At 41.0% G+C, this 15978-nt stretch overlaps 1 protein-coding gene and 1 long non-coding RNA gene across 2 annotated transcripts; one reads left to right on the top strand and one right to left on the bottom strand.

Moving 5' to 3' along the window:
* Window positions 1–11919: 11919 nt before the first annotated feature.
* On the top strand, window positions 11920–13415 carry LOC143718520 (uncharacterized). Its single transcript, XR_013196424.1, has 3 exons — window positions 11920–12054; window positions 12146–12254; window positions 12534–13415. It is a non-coding gene; the product is annotated as an uncharacterized LOC143718520 (long non-coding RNA).
* Window positions 13416–13717: 302 nt separating this feature from the next.
* On the bottom strand, window positions 13718–15640 carry LOC143718629 (uncharacterized). The gene is made up of 2 exons (XM_077209655.1): window positions 15474–15640; window positions 13718–15050 (listed from the first exon to the last, which is right to left on the bottom strand). Exon 2 carries the CDS (start codon window positions 14986–14988, stop codon window positions 14035–14037), a length of 954 nt encoding a protein of 317 aa, XP_077065770.1. The 5' UTR covers window positions 14989–15050; window positions 15474–15640; the 3' UTR covers window positions 13718–14034.
* Window positions 15641–15978: the final 338 nt, after the last annotated feature.

Here is a 15978-nt window from a genome sequence, read left to right as displayed (position 1 = left end):
ACGTCTCCTTTTCTATTTCAGATACAGTAGCGGACACGGAGATCTCGGCGGGAACGTGGGACACTCAGACGAATCTCCAGGACTCGGGGAACATGGGACCAGGCAGGAGTTCTGGGAACAGCGGGACAAGAATACAAAGGTGAGTATTACAAAGGTGAGTATACGTTACGTGGTGGTTTTCAGGTTGACTTGGAGACTTCAGGAGACAGAGGGTTATGGTCTATTCCTGTTGGAGGCTTGACAAAGACTGAAGTGTGCATGGGTGTAAGTGGTTAGTATTCCGGGGAGAGTGATCTTTGAGTGGTGGATGGGAATGAATCTGATTGATTCCTGACACCAGACTTCTAAACTGTTGATTTGACACACACTCTATCCCCCTGCCAAGATTACTAGCAAATTTAATGGTATGAGCAACTGACTTTTTAAGCAATGCATCTAAAATAAACGACCGAATGGCAAACTACAAAAAGGGCAATCCTCATCAAGTAATCACACACAACGCAACACTTGCCATACATTTTACAGAAAATGATTGTTGGTGTGTGGTGCGCAAGGATTAGAAAACCTGAATGTACAAATGATGTCCTCATTGCACCGAAATAGCAAGCAATGAATGATACCCAAACTGCACAGTAAAAAAATCAATTAAATAAGTTTATTCACTTGTCTTCAAATGGATCGATCCCTTGGCTGTTATCATCCTCACTGCACCACGTATCTGCTTCAAGATCGGAAGATTCCACCAGGTCATCGTCTAACGACTCATTTAAAAAAATGAATTCTAACACGTCCTCTGTTGTGTACCGCTGTTTTGACATACTCTTTTGGCTTGTCAAAGTGCTCTATCATGTTTTGTGCTGTGGACTAGAAAGTTCTCTCATGCTTTCACATTGTGTTTGTTTTTTACAAGAATTTAAAATTCTTTTTTAAATTCTTAAATTTACTGCAATTTACAAAGAAACGTGATTGGTTGTTAAAAACACCAAACACTATATTATTGGTTGAGTTGATGACCGTTTGGACGAATTTAGGTATGGGGGTGGGACTAAGCATCAAGCATCAGTTCCTGTTTGGCTCAGGGAAACAAACCACATGTGTTTCCTTGACGAATCAATGCTGAAGATTTTGATGACGCAGTCAAGTTCACTACGGAGCCACTGAATAACCAAAAGAGACGTGATAACACGTTGTTGCTGTGAATCTCATTTACAGTGCAATTTAAAGCATACAGATTGGATTAGCGGTTCAAAAGTTTTTAAACATTTTAAAACGATAGTTATTTTTAGCCGCCGGCGGCTGTATCGGTCTTTAAGGGTTAATTAAAAGTAAATTGAGTGAGATGGTGTAAAAGGTGTGAGTGTGGATTGGTAATCTGGCCCTTGGTATGAAGGAGAAAAAATGTTGGCCCTCATCACTATCAAAGTTGCCCATCTCTGCTGTAAAGGTTCTAAGAATAATACTTTTATTTGTATACATACACAATACCAACAACATTCCGCTTTTGTAAAATGAAGAAAACAACCAAGGTGCGGATTCTGCCGTATGTTTCCGTGAACCTCTTTTCTAAACAGGTTAAATTCTCGTTCTTTGCTCTTGACATTACTCATGTAACTTATTGACACAGATGATTGCTGTTGTTGTTTTTTTTTACAGATTATTTGGCTACACTTTATTTTAAGGTGTCATTGTTACAGTGTAATTATATATTTTAGTACTGAGTAATAATAATTTACTTTAAAAAGTCAAGTGATCCTCATTTATATAGCACTTTTAACAATGTAGATTGTTTCAAAGCAGCTTTACAGAGATAAACATAATTTAAGGTAACAGAGATTGGTTTGGTTTTATAGTGTTTCTTAAATAATGTTTTTTCCAGCTAAAGTTAGTTTTGATTGATTCACTTCAGTCTAAATGATCATTTGTTATTAAATTAGGGGCCGCTAAGACGACACCGTTCTCTCTAAACAGACTTTAAACGCGAACCTGTGATAGACGCTGATGGCGTTCACATGCGCATTAAGAATTGATTCTATAGTTATGGACGTTTGAATATATGTGCGCAGGTTTGTAATTCCTTACAAACCATGCCTAAACAAACTAATTGTCTATACATTTTGATGCAGAATTTTATTTTATTTTATCACTTCGGGTAGGTACGTAAACCGAAAAATTCCACAACACTTTATCTGTAGAGTGGTATAGGGATCCTCCATAGGGAGAGGCTAGTTGGCACTTCAGCACTGCATTGTCATCAGGTCCAGGCGAAAGTCCTTCGTCAGATCTGGAAACGGCCTGGATCCGGCAGGCTGCGGGAAAACCTCGGGATAAACAAAGACACTAAAATTAACGTAGATGCCATTCTTCTTATGATGTAACGAGTACAGCAGGATTTAAGGGAGGTGTTCCCAGTTCCGGCTGACCTGATCTAAGCAGCCTAATATTGAATTATAGTCTATAGTCTATAAGTCTATAATGTATTATGTGTATGCTAAGCCAAAGAGATGTGTTTTTAGTCTAGCTTCGAACTGACAGACTGTGTCTGCTTCCCGGACAATGTTAGGAAGATTGTTCCAAAGTTTTGGTGCTAAATAGGAAAAGGATCTACCGCCAGCAGTCGATTTTGGTATTCTAGGTATTATCAACTAGCCAGAATTTTGAGATTGCAATAAACGTGAAGGACTATAATGCGTTACAAGCTCCCTCAAGTGCTGCAGAGCTAAACCATTTAGTGCTTTGTAAGTAATCAACAATATTTTAAAATTTATACGATGTTTAATAGGCAGCCAATGCAGTGTTGACAGAACCGGGCTAATATGGTCGTACTTCCTGGTTCTGGTAAGAACTCGAGCTGCTGCGTTTTGAGCTAGCTGTAGTTTGTTTATTAAACGTGCAGGGCAACCACCCAGTAGAGCATTACAATAATCTAGCCTTGAGGTCATGAACCCATTAAGGCGAGACACGGTAGGCAAAAACATCGTTTTTATTTCACTGGTCAATTTTGAGATTTTAGGATATTTGTCTTCAATAACATGTCTTCTTTCAGACTTGTGGTGAAAAAAAGTCAGAAATACACATTTAGGTCTTTATTTTACTACACTTTGCCTGTTTGCGTCTGTAGATTTCTCATAAACTCATCAAAAGTTGTCGTTATAAATCATCCTTCTGCTCCGCGATCGCGATCTGCACTCTGTCATCACACACACCGTTAGAAAGCTTGCTCTCTGCTGTACAATACTGCCGGATCCAAATATGGTCATTTCCTTTTTATCAGCAACCAATCGCGAAAGTAAAAGGGGGGATTTTACTCTAAATGCGCGATCTCATTGGCTGATGCTAATTCTTTAAAGCCCGTTTTCTCAAAATGACTTTTCTCTCTCACTCCAAGTCCGAAATCTCCACGTCAGTAGCACCTATATACACCAAACTTTCCAGTCTTGTACCTAGTTATATTATGAAGACATTTACAGAGGGATTTGTAAATATATTATTCTTAGCCTGATTTACATAACATTTTATTCCAAAAAACATGTCGAAAATCATTTTTTTAAGGCTATTGGCAGTATATTCTGATTTACAGGATAACAAAAGTAGATATCCATAAATCCCTCTGTAATTTTTTTCCCATCTAATATGTGAACACAATGAAAAAATAATTTTGAACCTGGCTTTATCCAATACTCAGATTTCGTTTTTTAAAATATATGCAGATTTGCGCATATTTAATTAGATAATGTCTAATTTGCATATTTAAACATTAAATTACAGAAAACTTGTAATACATTTTTTTCTCATCTTAATGTAGGTAATCAACTGGCAAAGTTTCATGGTGATATCTGCTAGTTAAAAAAAATACCCTATTCACCTGTAGTGTCTCGCCTTAACTAGTTGTTCCGCATTCGTCAATGAGAGCATATGACGTAATTTAGATATATTTTTAAGATGGAAAAATAGAGTTTTACAGATACTAGACACGTGACTTTCAAATGAAAGACTGGTATCAAAGAGCACACCCAGGTTCCTAACTGACGACGAAGACTTAGAGCAGCCATCAAGTGTTAGACAGTATTCTAGGTTATTACGTGTGGAAGTTTTTTGTCCAATAATTAGAATCTCTGTTTTTTCAGAATGTAGTTGTAGGAAATTACTAGTCATCCAATTTTTTATATCAACTATGCATTCCGTTAATTTTGTGAATTGGTAAGTTTCGTTAGGTTTTGAAGAAATATACATCTGAGTATCATTAGCATAATAGTGAAAGCTAATTCCATGTTTCCTAATGAAATCTCCTAAAGGTAGCATGTACAGAGTGAACAGCAGCGGTCCTAGTACTGAGCCTTGTGGTACGCCATACTGAACTTGTGATGTCTTGTGATAAGACATCTCTTCATTTACTGCTACAAACTGATAGCGGTCAGATAAATATGATTTAAACCATGCAAGTGCAATTCCATTAATGCCAACATAGTTTTCTAGTCTATTTAAAAGAATGTTGTGGTCAATGGTGTCAAATGCAGCACTAAGATCGAGTAGCACTAATAGAGAGATACAACCACGATCGAATGATAAGAGCAAATCATTTGTGACTCTAATGAGAGCTGTCTCAGTGCTATGGTACGGTCTAATGTCACGGTATACAAATCCATTGGTTCCTTCTCGTCTCGTGTTTATGTTGTTGTATGAAAGCACGTGTGTAGTGGGGGTGACTTAGTGACATTCCTTGATCCGCTTCAGCTGTTCATCAACTCATCACCAGCTGCAGCCGATCTCATCTCACTATATATACTCACCGCTTTCTCATCCTCTTTGTCAGATCGTTTGGTTGATGTCTCGTTTAGTGTTCCTGTCCAGTCTGCCTGCCTATCCCGTCGTCGTGTTCCCGTGGGTTCGTTGTCTTGGTGTGGATTGTCGTTTCGTGCCTTCACTTCACGGATTCTTCACCTCACGGACTTTCACGTCACGGATTCTTCACTTCACGGATTCTCACTTCACGGACTTCTCACGCTGGCCATCAAAGTCCCTGCGTCATCTGTTTATGTCTTCTGACCAATAAACCTGAGTTACCTGCTATTGTTTCCCGTTTTGCTTGACGATCATGCCATCTAAATCCTGACTGAAAATTCTCACAGATACCATTTCTTTCAAGAAAGGAACAGTTGTGAGGATACTGCTTTTTCTAATATCTTTGACAGAAAAGGTAGATCTGAGCTGGGCCTGTAATTGACTAATTCTGTAGGATCAAGTTGCGTTTTTTTTAACAAGCGGTTTAATCATAGCCAGCTTAAAATCATAGCCGGCTACAACATCAAGATGGCGCCGCGGATGGCTGCCTCGGTGTGGAGCTCTCCAGCTATTGTGTTGTTTTTGTTCGTTTGTTCTGCGTTTAGTCATTCTTTTCCTATCAGTTTCACCAAAGACGAACTACTGGACATTAGGAAACACACACCAGAAACCTTTTCTACAGTTTTTGATTATTCGGACGTTTTGCTGGACATTCTCGTCGGAGGGGCAGCGTTGTTGTTCAAACGCGCGTTCAGACGCAAACGCGGGAAGCGAGCCGGCGCGCTGGTTAAACTCCGCGAGCGCGGCCTGCGCACTGCACTCCCCAGCATTCATCTCGCGAATCTCCGATCCCTTCCTAACAAAACGGATGAACTTCTTCTCCTCACCCACACTAACAAGGATTTTTTAAACTCTGCTGCTTTGTGCTTCACTGAAACCTGGCTGAGTGAAGCCATACCGGACAACGCAATACATCTGCCGGGCTTCCAGCTGTTCCGAGCGGATCGCATCGCGGAGCTAACGGGGAAAACGAGAGGTGGTGGATTGTGTTTCTACATTAACGAAAGTTGGTGTTCAGATGTAACAACACTGAAGAAGATGTGCTCTCCTAATTTAGAGGCACATTTCATAAACTGTAAACCCTTCTACTCGCCTCGGGAATTTTCCTCTTTCATTCTCGTGAATGTTTACATCCCTCCAGACGCGTGCGTGAGCGCGGCGCTACAACAGCTGGCTGAACAAATATCTGAAACGGAACAAAGGTACCCAGACTCTCTTTTAATCATTCTTGGGGATTTTAACAAAGCAAATCTTTCCCGTGAACTACCAAAATACAGACAGCACGTTACATGTCCCACCAGAGACAGTAATATACTGGACCACTGTTACACCACAATAAGAAATGCATATCACTCCGTCCCACGGGCAGCTTTGGGGCTCTCTGATCACTGTTTGGTTCATCTCATACCGACCTACAGGCAGAAACTGAAATCAGCTAAACCTGGAATAAGGACTGTAAAAAGATGGACTAATGAAGCAGAGCAGAATCTACAGGCCTGCTTTGATTGCACTGATTGGACTGTTTTTGAAGCTGCTACCAATGATCTGGATGAGCTCACAGATACTGTAACATCATATATAAGTTTCTGTGAGGATACATGCATTCCTACCAGGACATTCTTATCATTCACTAATGATAAACCATGGTTTACTGGGAAACTCAAACACCTTCGTCATGCCAAAGAGGATGCTTACAGAAGTGGGGATAAAATCTTGTATAACCAGGCCAGAAACAGATTGACAAAGGAGATCAGAGTTGCTAAAAGGAACTACTCTGATAAACTGAAAAAACAGTTTTCATCCAACGACCCATCATCAGTCTGGAATGGCCTGAGGAACATTACCAACTACAAGTCACCATCCCCTCGATCTGTGGACAATCAACACCTGGCTGACGATTTAAATTCATTTTACTGTCGGTTTGAAAAGCCCTCATTCACACCACACACCCGGTCTGATCTGCACTTCACACATTCAGCATCACCTCCTGTTCTCCAATTATCACTCCCCCCTCCTGCCATCCAACCTGAGCTTAAGGTCTGTGTGGAGGACGTGAGCCGAGTCTTCAAAAAACAGAAGACTAGGAAAGCCTCAGGCCCAGACGGAATCTCATCTGCTTGTTTAAAAGCCTGCGCTGACCAACTGGCCCCGGTCTTCACGCAGATCTTCAACAGATCATTGGAGCAGTGTGAAGTTCCCTGCTGCTTCAAACGCTCCACTATCATTCCTGTCCCCAAAAAACCCAAAATCACTGGACTTAATGACTACAGACCTGTCGCTCTCACGTCTGTGGTCATGAAGTCGTTTGAAAGACTGGTGCTGGCCCACCTGAAGGACATCACTGGACCCCTGCTGGATCCCTTTCAGTTTGCTTACAGAGCAAACAGGTCTGTGGATGATGCAGTCAACATGGGACTGCATTATATCCTGCAACATCTCGACAGACCAGGGACTTATGCAAGGATCCTCTTTGTGGACTTCAGTTCGGCCTTCAATACCATCATGCCTGGTCTTCTCACAGCCAAACTGACCCAGCTCTCCATACCATCCTCGATCTGTCAGTGGATCACCAGCTTCCTGACGGACCGGCAGCAGCGAGTGAGACTGGGGAAACACACATCCAAGACACTCACAATCAGCACTGGTGCTCCCCAAGGGTGCGTTCTCTCCCCACTGCTCTTCTCCCTGTACACTAATGACTACACTTCTAAAGACCCCACTGTCAAGCTCCTGAAATTTGCAGACGACACCACTGTCATCGGTCTCATCCGAAACGGTGACGAGTCTGCTTACAGACTGGAGGTTGAACAGCTGGCTGCCTGGTGCAGTTATAACAACCTTGAGCTGAACACGCTCAAAACAGTGGAGATGATCGTGGACTTCAGGAGGAACAGCTCAGCACTCCCCCCACTCACCATCATGAACAGCACTGTGGAAGCAGTGGAGTCATTCAGGTTCCTGGGCACTATCATCTCTCAGGACCTGAAGTGGGACAATCACATTGACTCCACTGTGAAAAAGGCCCAGCAGAGACTGTACTTCCTTCGCCAGCTGAGGAAGTTCAACCTGCCACAGGATCTGCTGATTCAGTTCTACTCAGCCGTCATTGAGTCTGTCTTGTGCGCTTCCATCACTGTCTGGTTTGGTTCAGCTACCAAATCAGACATCAGGAGACTACAACGGACAGTCCGGACTGCGGACAGGATTATTGGTGCCCCCCTGCCAAACCTCCAGGACCTGTACTCTTCCAGAGTGAGGAAGAGAGCAGGTAAAATCATCACAGACTCCACTCACCCTGGACACCTCCTGTTTGAACTGTTACCGTCAAGACGGAGACTCAGATCACTGGCCACAAGAACATCTCGGCACAGGAACAGTTTCTTCCCACAGGCCATTTCCCTCCTGAACAGTTAACACTCCTCCCAAGGCATATGCCTGTAAGTGCAATACTCCCACTGTTTAGTGCAATATCCCACAACTCAGGTGATACTTATATGTAGATTTATTTATTTATAATATTCAAAACACCAACTGTGATAGTTTTATTCTCATATATTTATATTTTTATTTTTTATTCTTATAATTTGTAGTATTATGTTTCATGTTGTATTTGTATATGTCCACTGGAAGCCTCAGTACCAAAACAAATTCCTTGTGTGTGCAAGCACACTTGGCAATAAAGCTCTTTCTGATTCTGATTCTTCTGATTCTGATTCTTCTTCTGATTCTTTCTGATTCTTTCATTCTTAAAGGTTTTTGGTACGTATCCTAGAGACAAAGATGAATTAATGATATAAAGAAGAGGATCTATGACATCTGGAAGCATCTCTTTCAGTAGCTTGGTCGGTATAGGGTCTAACATACATGTTGTCGATTTAGATGTATTAACGAGTTTGCAAATTCTTCCTCTCCTATAGCAACAAATGAATCAAATTTTTCCTCAGGGAGACTACAATGCACTCCCTGATGCGATACTGTAGTAGATGGTTGCATAGTTATAATTTTCTCCCTGATATTATCAATCTTATAAGTGAAGAAGGTCATAAAGTCATTACTGTTGTGCTGCTTGCAAACTTCTGGTCTTGAAACTTTATTTTTCGTTAGTTTAGCCACTTTTTCAAGTAAATACCTAGGATTATGTTTATTTTCTTCTAATAGGGTTGAAAAATAAGCAGATCTAGCAGCTTTTAAAGCCTCTCTGAACGCAATCGAGCTCTCCTTCCATGAAATCCGAAATACCTCTAGTTTTGTTTTCTTCCAGTTGCGCTCCATTTTTCTGGCTGCTCTCTTAAGGGCCTGAGTGTGCTCGTTGTACCACGGCATTGGACTATTTTCTTTAATCTTCTTTAAGCGCAATGGAGCAACTGTGTCCAAAGTGCTGGAAAAGAGAGAGTTAAAAGTTTCTGTTGCAATATCAAGTTCTTCTAAGCTATCTGGGATGCTGAGATGATGAAACTAATTAGGAGGATTATTGATAAAGAAATCTTTAGTTGCAGAAGTGATAGGTATAACATAGTTGTAACACGGAGTTGGCTTTCCAGCCTTGGCTAAATGTAATTTACATGAGACTAGATAATTATCTGAGATGTCATCACTCTGCTGCAGAATTTCAACGGCATCAACATTGATTCCATGCTATAATATTAGATCTAGATTATTGTATGAGTATGATCACGACTTACTATAGAGTTAGGGTAGGATTAGGGTTTGGTTTAGGGTTAGTTGCATGTAATGTAATATGTAATAATATATAATATGTAAGCATAATTTACTGTTATTACTATGTAAGTGCATGTAACATATGTGACAAGGACACTGTAAAATAAAGTGTTACCAATTCTTTTATGTTAAAGTCCCTGTAAAGGCAATTCTAAGAAAAAATTCTAAACACATTAGAAATGTTAGAAATGTATTGCTAAAACACAGTACAAAGACTGAACTGTGAAGTACTGAATTGTGGAGTTAGACCATTAAACAGTTTTTCACCATTGCTGTGTTTAGGATTTTTTGGGCGGGGCTAAAACGGGTGCTCGATGACGCACTAGAGCCACTGAGCTCCTTGCCCCGCCCCTACTGTCGATGACGCAGTGTACCCCTGAGCTCCTGGTCCCGCCCCTACTGTCGATGATGCACTGGAGCCACTGAGCTCCTGGCCCCGCCCCTACTGTCGATGATGCACTGGAGCCACTGAGCTCCTGGCCCCGCCCCTACAGTCGATGATGCACTGGAGCCACTGAGCTCCTTGCCCCGCCCCTACTGTCGATGACGCAGTGTACCCCTGAGCTCCTGGTCCCGCCCCTACTGTCGATGATGCACTGGAGCCACTGAGCTCCTGGCCCGACCCCTAATGTCGATGATGCACTGGAGCCACTGAGCTCCTGGCCCTGCCCCTACTGTCGATGATGCACTGGAGCCACTGTGCTCCTGGCTCCGCCCCTTCTGTCGATGATGCACTGGAGCCACTGAGTTCCTGTCTCCGGCCATTCTGTCGATGATGCACTGGAGCCACTGAGCTCTAGTGCATCATCTGAGGGGGTTTTTGGTGGTGTAAATATATTTATTCTGAAGTGATATTTTCAGATTTTACATACTTAGATCTTCATATTTGTGATATTTATTTGTGATATTTACCCCAGAGTGTTATTTATTTTTATAAAGAGAATTTTTATTACCTCATTAAATGTATGCATCATGTTTCATGTCAAATTCTTACATTTGATCAATAAATTCAGTTATAATAATAAGACACTATAGGGCTGTTACCCATCAAATTAAATAATTTGCACTGCAAAATTACAACTGCAATAAATAATGTTATGAAATTGAGGTTTAAAATAAATGTTTGAATATACAAATAAAAAAAATGCAACACTTAAACATGAAACTAAACTGCCAATAGGTGGCGGCAAGTGACTGCCTTAACTAGTGAATCATTGAGTCATTCATACAAAAGATTTGTTCAAAACGCTGAATCATTCAGTAACAAAACACCGCACTACTGTTGCTTTCCTTTGGAAATATTTTCATCGGTGAAATGGAACAAAAACAACGCGACGTTGTTCCCAGAAATACACTACCCATTATCAATCGCTGTTTACATTAAATGTAATCAAATCACAATCATTCTTGCGTTTCAATGCTCTCTAAAGTTAAGCTACTTGTCCGGTCGGGCAAGTAAAATGATCTTTCACTTGCCCTTTCAAAAATTCCCCTTGCGTTAATGCCGAGCCCTGAGTTCATTCATGGTTTTTTGTGGTGCTGTAAAGCGTAACAGGTGATCGGTTCACAGCGAACTGTGTGACTGTCATGCTCACGCATCAATAGAGTGCCAAAAAAAGATCACAAAAGCTCGAAAGACGTCTATAGGCCTTTTTCACATGATGTCACACAACTTCCGTTCTTACTCGAAGCAGGGTATCTCTACTTCCGGAGCATGGAGTTTACACAGTCGCTACTACATCTGCCACAAATACGGTTTGATGATATACAACTACTTGCAGACAAGTTTTCACTGACAACACGTTCAAAACTTGATAAAGGCTACAAATTCTTTATTGAACAGTATCTGTTTGATTATGGAGGTACGTGTTTTTGTCTTTTCTGGCCGTTATGAATATGCTAGGATAGCAGTAGCTAGTTAACATTACGTGGCGTTTCTGTTTTGCAAATATAACGTCTTTAGTCTCTAATCTTGATTAGGTTAATATAGTACAGACTGTAAATTATTTTTGCAACCACTTTTCTATATTACTGCTTTTAGCTATTGAGTCTGGTTTGTTATGATTAGGGGGTTAAGTTTTCTTTTTGTTAGTTTTGCTGCGGTTGCAGACTTGGTAATATCCCACTGTAGTTACATGCGTTTCTCAGTCTGATGTAAATTACTTTGTGTAGCTACCTAAAGTCTTTGTAAATATTTTTAAAACAATATTTGGTTGTTTGAGGACAAAAGACTGACAGATTATGTGTGATAAAATAAAAAATAAATAATATAATGTTCAGCAATAATACTTATGTCCCTGTTAACCTGGGTTAACAAAGGTTTCTGTGGACCTGAAGCGCATGTCATGTTCTTGCTCAGCTGGGAAAGCCCTGTGCAATCTCATGGTGGCACTTCTGTTTCAAACTGCTCACTACAATACTATGGGCTTCAAGACAGTGCCATTGCCTCTGTCGTGCACCAGCTCACTGCAGACCTGGCACCGGCCAAGGACACAGGTCAGATATTAATATTAGTTATACTTAGTGATGTCGGACTAACAGTTTGTATCGACTTGTTTGTAAATTAATTGTTTATGATTCATTACAGGGAATTGCACCAGAGGCTACAAATGATATGGCGGTGTGTAAACCAGTGGCAAGGACAAAAAATAGGGTCAGGACTGGTGTGAAATGCACACTGTACAGAGCATATGCTTGTGAGTGAATAAGCCCCCAGCTATTCAAACATTGTAATGCGTTTCTAACATATACAGGCCTTCTGTGAAATTATGTTCGACAATTTATGATACAATTTCAGTATTAAAGTTTGGGGCAGCTTAACATAACACTATTAAAGGAGTTATTAAAGGAGTTATTTTGGACATTTTGCATTACAAACATGTACAGGGAGGTGATTAGTATGACTGTGTTATAGTTTGAAAGGCCATGTGACAGAATTAAATCTAAATTAAACTTGACATATCTCACTTCTTCAGGTCCTCTTCCAGATCGTCACGTCATGGCCAGCGGGGAGAAACTAAAAGACATATGTCCACAACCGGGGATATGCAAATTGCTGCACGGGCTTGAGAACCTTACTTTGGTGGACTCTAAATTTGGCCCTGTGCCATTTGGATCTGTGCTTTCTTATCAGTGCCCTCCTGAAATAAGCAGAGACATTATTAAGCATCCAGGTGCCCCGTAATTTCCTCAGTTGTCTGTTGACGGTTACAACTTTAAGTTTCCACTAGATTTTGAGCCCAACTACAAGCAACATTGCCACTTGGAGAGCATAAAGGTATCACACAAGATTTGTGCTGCTATTGAAGCAGAAACCCGACAGCAATCAGAATTCCAGCTGTGGACCCAGGTACGCAAACCCCGACTTACAGCCAGCAGATTCCGTGAAATATGGCATGTTCGCGGGGAGTCTTCCGCCAAAGCCTTGGCAGCCCGGATTCTGAGAGGAACTCCCCAGACAAGCGCTATGAAAAGAGGGTTGGATCTGGAACCTGAAATACTTTGGCAAAATTCAGATTTGTGTGATGTCTCTGTGATACAGTGTGGGATCATCATCCACCCCGATGCACCTCACCTTGGAGCCAGCCCTGATGCTAAAGTCTTCAACCCAAAGGAAACACCGCCATTTGGGTTAGCTGAGGTGAAGAGTTGTGATGTTGAAAATGTTGCACAAGTTAAACACCTGATCACACTTAAAGGCCAGACCTGCCTTCACAAGAGCCACAAGTACTATTATCAGGTTCAAGGCCAACTGGCTGTAAGCGGACTTCAGTGGTGTGATTTTATTACTGATACCCGGACTGACTTCACAGTTGAGAGAATCTTTAGGGATGAGGAGATTATCCACTCAATCAGACAGAAGCTTGATCATTTCTATCATAACATCTACATGGATGTCTTCTTGAGTTGTAAACCCTGCGGAAGGTGAAATTGATATTCCTTTTGTAAATATATTTTTTTCTTTCAATGCAAAATGGACCAAATTTGTAAACTGATGAGAATTGAATTTAGATGTGTGTGTATATATACAGTATATACACACCGTATGCTTTTTATATCTGTATGTACAGCTTTTTTTGCTCATTGTTTCTTATGCTCCATGTACAATGCTTAACTGAATTATTAAATGTATGTTTGCAAGAAATTGCTACAAACCTTGTTTCTGCTTTGTTCCACAGTGGAAGCTTTAATTTGTGTATTTCCTTAAATATATTCATTGCCCAATGTGTAAATAGAAAAAGATGCAAGTTAAATGTAAATGATGTACAAATGCATTCTACTAAGGACAAGCTATTTACAAAAGTTTTTACAGAATGCGACACAGCATTAATTAATTAATTCACTCATTAATAGCTATAAAGAAACACAGGACAGATATATATATATACAGAGATAGATCATTTTTTATTTCCAGCCCAGCTACTTGCAGTAATGAATGTTCATCCAAGAAATGTGACTTGAAGGGGTGGGGAGGCTTTAGACTGTTTTGTCTCCGTTTAGATCAAGTGGACCCTGATAGTTTGACATTAGGCAGCAGATGACCCACAGCTGATTGACTGAACCTACCATAGAAAGAGGAACAAGGCCATCCCAGGTATGGTACTCCTTCACCCTGCGTATGGCCCTCTCTACTAAAATCCTCAGGCGAGCAACAGCCTGGGTCCTCTGGGTGTCCTCCATGCTGAGCTGAGTGGATTTCTTCAGTGGAGGGATGATGAGTGTTGCCCCCACTTCTGACAGGATCTTCTCAATCTGGAAACCCTTGTCGGCCATTACTCCGTCTACGGGCTGAAGTAACTGTAACATCTGTGATTTCCGAGTTATTTCTATGCCTGTGTACAGTTTGGATACAAATGCGATGATCCCACATGAAGCGATGCAAATCAGACCTTTAAAGGTGGTGTGATTTTTGTAGTTGGAAAAGGTTTCCGACTGTAGTGTGAGGGAGGATGCTGTTTCACAGCGGATCTCAGTGCAGTCTATTATGACTCTCACCTGAGGGCAGTAGCGCTTGAACTCGTCAGGCATTGTGGCTTGAACTTGCTCTCTTGTCATCCACAGCGGTAGCGAGCCAAGAACCTGGTAAAGGTAGCTAGTCCACGTTAAGATGGTGCGACTAACTGTAGACAAACTGACCTCAAAGATGGATGATAAGGTTTTCTCCTGAAGTCCAGCTGCAACGCGACAGAGAAACATGAAGAATTCATCAATTAGCGGAAGTTTTCGCTGTGGACTAGGTGTATCTTCTGCTGTCCGCTGTGCCTTGGACCAGTATACAAGCCTTGAAGCAGAGGGATAAACTGACTCCCAAAACACAGTGAAGACCTTCTTTGAGCTGAATCGTGTGTAGTAACGAAAGTCCTCATCTGTGATACAAAACTTGAAAATCAGTGGCTGCTGCTTCTTAACTGTCAGCTGCTGTATTTCCATTTCTAGTCACAAAACTTGGAGCTCCAACTCTTGAATTCTTCGTGTGGCACCGTCCAGTTTACCTTAAGGGAAAGAAAGAGCATACACCTTGATAGATATCACTCATCCATCTATCCATTTTCACTATCTTCATTACTGGATGCTGTTGGTGAACTTGACAGTTATTCTTGACTCTTTATGAGGTGAAGAAACTAATAAAATAAAGTTTACAATCTAATGTCTGTTGAAGTTATCAGTCTTCTGGGTTTTTTGCTGTAAAAAAAATTCTAGATGTTGGGGATGTCAGACCTTTTTAACGTCATAAGTGTGTCACACAGAGAGATATCCCCACCAGTCAGTAGAACTGAAGAAGCTTCTTGGATGAGCAGCAAAATATTTAAAGTTTTTCTGAGCAAGTCCAGATGTTCTGAATACAACTCCAAGACGGTTACAATGTAATTCACTGCCATATATTTTTTCTGCAAGACACTTTTTGTAATACTAACCAGGAGAAGGATGGCAGGCATAGTCATGATCTTTTGCCACTGCACCTGCAGGCAAAGCCTTCTCTGTGCAGTCCCCTGGGTCAGGCATCTCCTGGGAGTCATCCAGGCCAGCAGCACCGAGGTGCTTTCTTGCTCGCAGGTAAACTGACTAACCAGCTTGTGAGCCTCTCCCTAGAGGTGTGAAATATGTTGACAGACTTGATGGTCATGACATCACATTTTAGGTTATAATTTTTTTTAACAGATTTAACACTGTCCTCCTACCTTTACCCCAGTCATTCCAGAGGAATCAAATTTTCTCAGATCGGAAAGCTATCTGATTTATCAAAACAATTCTACTTAAATCTGCACACAAATGCGTTTTCGCAAAAACGGATATATAAATGTTCAATTACCACGCTATATGCAGATTTAATGGAGTTCACTCACCGAAAGCAACAGATATGTGCTGTATTTGCCACTATCAAATAATATTTATTTGAATATATTATTCCTTACCTTTCGC

Source organism: Siphateles boraxobius, unplaced genomic scaffold (genome assembly GCF_051911475.1).
Source record: "Siphateles boraxobius isolate OS27281-9 unplaced genomic scaffold, OSU_SipBor_1 61, whole genome shotgun sequence".
Lineage (NCBI taxonomy): Eukaryota > Metazoa > Chordata > Actinopteri > Cypriniformes > Leuciscidae > Siphateles > Siphateles boraxobius.
Note: the sequence above shows the minus strand (reverse complement) of the source record. Positions and strands in the feature narration are given on the sequence as shown.